This window comes from Nestor notabilis, unplaced genomic scaffold (assembly GCF_000696875.1).
Source record: "Nestor notabilis isolate BGI_N333 unplaced genomic scaffold, ASM69687v1 scaffold3674, whole genome shotgun sequence".
Taxonomy (NCBI): Eukaryota; Metazoa; Chordata; class Aves; order Psittaciformes; family Psittacidae; genus Nestor; species Nestor notabilis.
In genome coordinates this window covers 5,808-10,076 of record NW_009924084.1, presented here as the reverse complement: position 1 = coordinate 10,076, position 4,269 = coordinate 5,808, and the positions used below count along the sequence as shown (strand labels likewise).

The following is a 4,269-nucleotide window of genomic DNA, read 5'->3' as shown; positions in this document are numbered from 1 at the left end:
GGTTTAAAGTTCATATATATACTTAGAAGTGGTAACAAGCATTTTAGCCACAGAACAAACATGACAAAAGAAACACTGCTGTGTCCATCTTCCCATTTATTTGTAAACTCCAAAATGATCCAGTGGGGATGGTCAGCTTCCCCTCCAGTCTTGGTTAATGAAAGCAAAAGAAACATCAGAAGTCACATCATACTGGGCCTGACCCTGCAATTGGGCTGCAGGACACAGTGAGCAGTTATTATCCAACCCAACATGCAAATTTGCAAAACGATGGATTAGCACGTCTGTAATTGTGAAGTCACAACTTTTACTGGGCAAACAGAACTTCTCAAAGCAACACACTCACTCCTACTATCATTTCCAGAAAGACTGTGGAACACCTTCTTGTAGTGAGCCAAGTACACCAGGAGCTGTGTTAAATGGGAGAGGGTGCAGGCAGAAGGTGCCTCAAGCCTAGCTAGTCCCTCTCAACCCAAGCAAAAGACCACTCCCAACTCCAGATTTCTTACCCATTTGCCACAAAACACGCAACAATAGAGACTATGCATAAAGGTATCTGCAAACAGAGCAACCTCTCCCTGCCCAGAAGTGCTATACCCTGCCTAGCAGAAAGATCTTCAGGCACTCAGGTGTGGAGACAGCAGGTTGGGTTCATATACCATCTTCACTGATGGAGGTGGTCTCGCAGCACAGCAGTTAGTGACAACTCAGGCAAGCCTGAAGTCCTGCCTGTGGTATCAACAGGCAAATGGGGGAAGGACTGCATATAAAAACCAAGACTTACTTATTTCTTTGCCCTTTCCTCATGAGAAAAGAACACCATACAGGAGGGGGGCATTAATTACGCCTAGGAGTGGTTAAAAATAAGGGTATTCTCAATTGTTGTTTCCGGAACAGGGATGTGATATCTGAGTGTCCTACAGAGTCCAAGAGGTGTTGTGGGAAGATGATGGTTCTAGTCAGTTTTGTAAGGCCTGGAGATGTCAGTGTTTTCTGCTGCCTTGACAGTTCCTAACCTTTTATAACAGCAATAGGTCTCAGTTTAATGGCTTTTTTGCTGATGCCAGCAGCATGGCAGGTGTTAACCACATCTGTCACATTCTTGTAAGACTCTGGTGCCTGGAGGAGGAAGAGAGAGGGGGAAAAAAAACAAAAGACAAAACTATAAACAACCCAAAGTCACAGGAAGCCAAATGGAGGCTTTTGATAGCCCCTCTTCACAAAGATAGAATCATATGTATTGAGGTGAACAGATTGAGAATCTGTCTGCCTTACATAACTGAGAAATCGGTGAGATGCTTAGGTTTCCAAATAAGCTTTCACCATATTTCAAATAAAATACTAGCTATGTTGGTTCTTTTTTTTTCTCAGATAATCCAGTCCACCAGCATGTGAGAATGACAAGCGTCATTATCTGGCAGGAATTTACTCCAACTTCCTCCTTACAGATAGCCTCTAAGATTCATCTTCACTGTCCCTTAGTGACAGGAATCAGGGTTGAACTCTAGAGCTTCCCCCTCCAGCATTCTGATGGGGAAGCTGCTCTTAAATAGAGATTTTAACATGATCAACGTATTTGTACCCCACCAACAGCCCTAACAGCATACTTCCAAATGATTAACATGCTTCTATGAACGAGGCTGTGAACAGAAAAGACATTCTGTAGCGGAATTGGATGTCATAATATTCAAAGTATCTAACATTTAGAGTTCTCTTCTTCCTGACCAAATACAGAAATTCATCTTAAAAGAGGCAGATCTCTCATAACTATTTTCATGATAGTCACACAAAGGCTTCTCAGTGTCAATAGCAACCCTTTTGCCAGGAAGAAGAGGAAAAAGACATAAAAGACATACCCCAAAACCTGTCAAACAGGCATCTCCCCTTTCAGCAGGATTTTAGGGACAGGAAATACACTACACATTATTTTCAAAAAGTTAGACAGCTCAAGCTGTATATTTAGAGTACTACCAATCACATAGCACTGCAAAAAAAATGAGTAAGGGATGGGCATTTCACTAAAGAGCAAGACCCCCTTTTCCCTCTCAGGTAATGAAGTATTAAACTCACTTCCTCCATGACCAGTTTGGGAGAAGCAACACGGATGGCAATGCCCATGTCAGCCAGCTTGTCCAATACATCCTGGAAGTCCAAGTTACGGCGAGACTTGGCTCGAGACAGTGCACGACCCTAGACAGCAGTTTTGTTAGTTACATTTTTTTTAGCAATTTGCAAAAACATAGCTTATTTATTAAAGAAAAACATGATTACATTATAAGTAAACACAGAACGGCTGAGAGCATAGACCACAGTAAGCCACTAAACAGGAAATTAATTTAAACTTCAGGTGATGGGCTCCTGCAAAATCACACATCTAGTATGATGGCTAGGAAAGCTCCATGTGTATAGCATACTTGTCTGCGAGCGCCTTTCTACATAAACGACTTATTGACAGTGTTCAGAAGTCAAAATCTTACTCAAAGCAATTTCTCTTCCTCAATTATCCTGTCTCACACTGTAAATAGTAGGGGAGGAAATCCCTTCTTCTACCTACTAAGGAGTTTTATATGGGCAGCCGCAGCACAGTTAATCCTTCTTGTTAGATTAGAGATACCAGAATTTGGTAAAAGGAGCTCATTCTCCACATCTTCATCCTACCATTTGCCTTGTATAAAGCAGCACCCCCTAAATTTTCTGCAGAAGTAGTCAAAACTACTCAGTAACGGATATAAAGGACTTCTAGCCTGCAGTCCTCCTGGGCTGGGATTACCGTGGCAAGGCTACTCTCTACTGGTACGACCAACAGATGAATCACACACTGGACGACCCTTGAACAACCCTGTTCTCTGAATGATAGTCCCACTCCCATCCCTTCCTGTCCTTTTTTGACTTACAGCTCCATGGCAAGTAGTTCCGAAGGTCTCAGTCATGCCTTGCTCTGTGCCAGTAAGAACATAGCTACAGGTGCCCATAGTCCCGCCAATCAAAACAGGTTGTCCAGTCAGCTGTGGATGAAAAGTATTAATTCATAAGAAAAAGCCTTAAAACCTCATTTCTAATAGAAGTCTGAAAGGAACCCTATCTCCAGAAAAGGAGGTCAGATTCACATTCCCTCAGAGCATTCCAGGGGGTGCCTGGAATGAAGGGTTCTGGAGAACTAATTGCACTGAAAGATGCAGACCAGCAGATCAAAAGACTTGCGTCTAACAAAAAGACAAGGCAAATCACTGAAGCCTGCTCTAGGGATGAAACACTTCTTTCTTTTCATGATCACCCAACCATTGTGGGTGTGGAGCAGAGGAGGGAGCTCAGTGCCCCGAAGATCTAACAGTGCTGTTAGGTCAAAAAAGGAACTCACAGCATTGAATCTCTGTCAGGGACCTCAACATTGTCTGATTCATCCAGAATTCTCTTCTGATTTCCTTCTCCCACAGCTAAACTTACTTGATAATCAACAGCAATAAGAGGATGATGAGGAGGGAAGGCCCTGGTTGATCCCTTTCTGTGCACCAGCAGAGTCCGCTCCTTTCCATCCACTACATGTTGCTCCACTTTGGCAATGTTGTGAGACACATCATAGATTACATGCATATCAAGGTCATCTGGGGTTGTGTTGAAGACTTTGGCAAAGGCCTAAAAAGAGCAAATCAGGATGTGAACTACGAAAAGGTAACTGCTGTGTACATGTGGAAGAGTTACAATCTGTTTAGGAATTAAAAGGAAGAAATTTGCTTGAAAGTGTTTCATTCTGGTAGGTCAGTGACCTAAACACTTGGCATGGCAGTTAAGAAACTTAAGCTGAATTCAGCCAGAATGGAATTGAATACAACAATTGTGCGTGTGTGATAGAACTGGACTGTCTATAGATTGTTTATCTGCCCATTGGCAGCTTTAATGCTAGAATTCAGTCAGGTACCAACAAGATAAATTCTTGCAACATTGAAAAGATGGCTTCAGCAATGTAAAAACAATTTTCTCGTATCCTCTTTTTCCAGTTCAAGGCATTTTCAAAAATACTGCTTAAGGGGCTTCTGCAAGTACAGTCCACTGATGTTGAGAGGATTTAGACAGATTGTAATGACTGGAGTTTTGTGTAAGTGTCTCCAGAAAACATAGTTTAAGAAGCACAAAAATGAAAATCACATTAAACACAGCAGCTGCTCTGTGTTCCGTATGCCTGGGCTAAAGCAGGAGATGTGCACCAAAATATCTGCATCAGAGACAACTCTGGTCCTACCTGTCTTGTTAGAAAAGTCATAGAAGAGAGGT

At 42.3% G+C, this 4,269-nt stretch overlaps 1 protein-coding gene across 1 annotated transcript in view; it reads right to left on the bottom strand.

The window, feature by feature from the left end:
* Nucleotides 1–790: 790 nt before the first annotated feature.
* The window catches only part of RTCB (RNA 2',3'-cyclic phosphate and 5'-OH ligase), a gene marked incomplete at its 5' end in the record, with an annotated part of 8,638 nt that continues 5,159 nt past the window's right edge, over nucleotides 791–4,269 (bottom strand). Inside the window, 5 exon segments of the mRNA XM_010012456.1 lie at nucleotides 791–1,119; nucleotides 2,071–2,190; nucleotides 2,895–3,005; nucleotides 3,445–3,633; nucleotides 4,238–4,269. The exon segment at nucleotides 4,238–4,269 is cut by the window's right edge and continues 19 nt beyond it. Coding sequence (XP_010010758.1) covers nucleotides 1,012–1,119; nucleotides 2,071–2,190; nucleotides 2,895–3,005; nucleotides 3,445–3,633; nucleotides 4,238–4,269 — 560 coding nt within the window.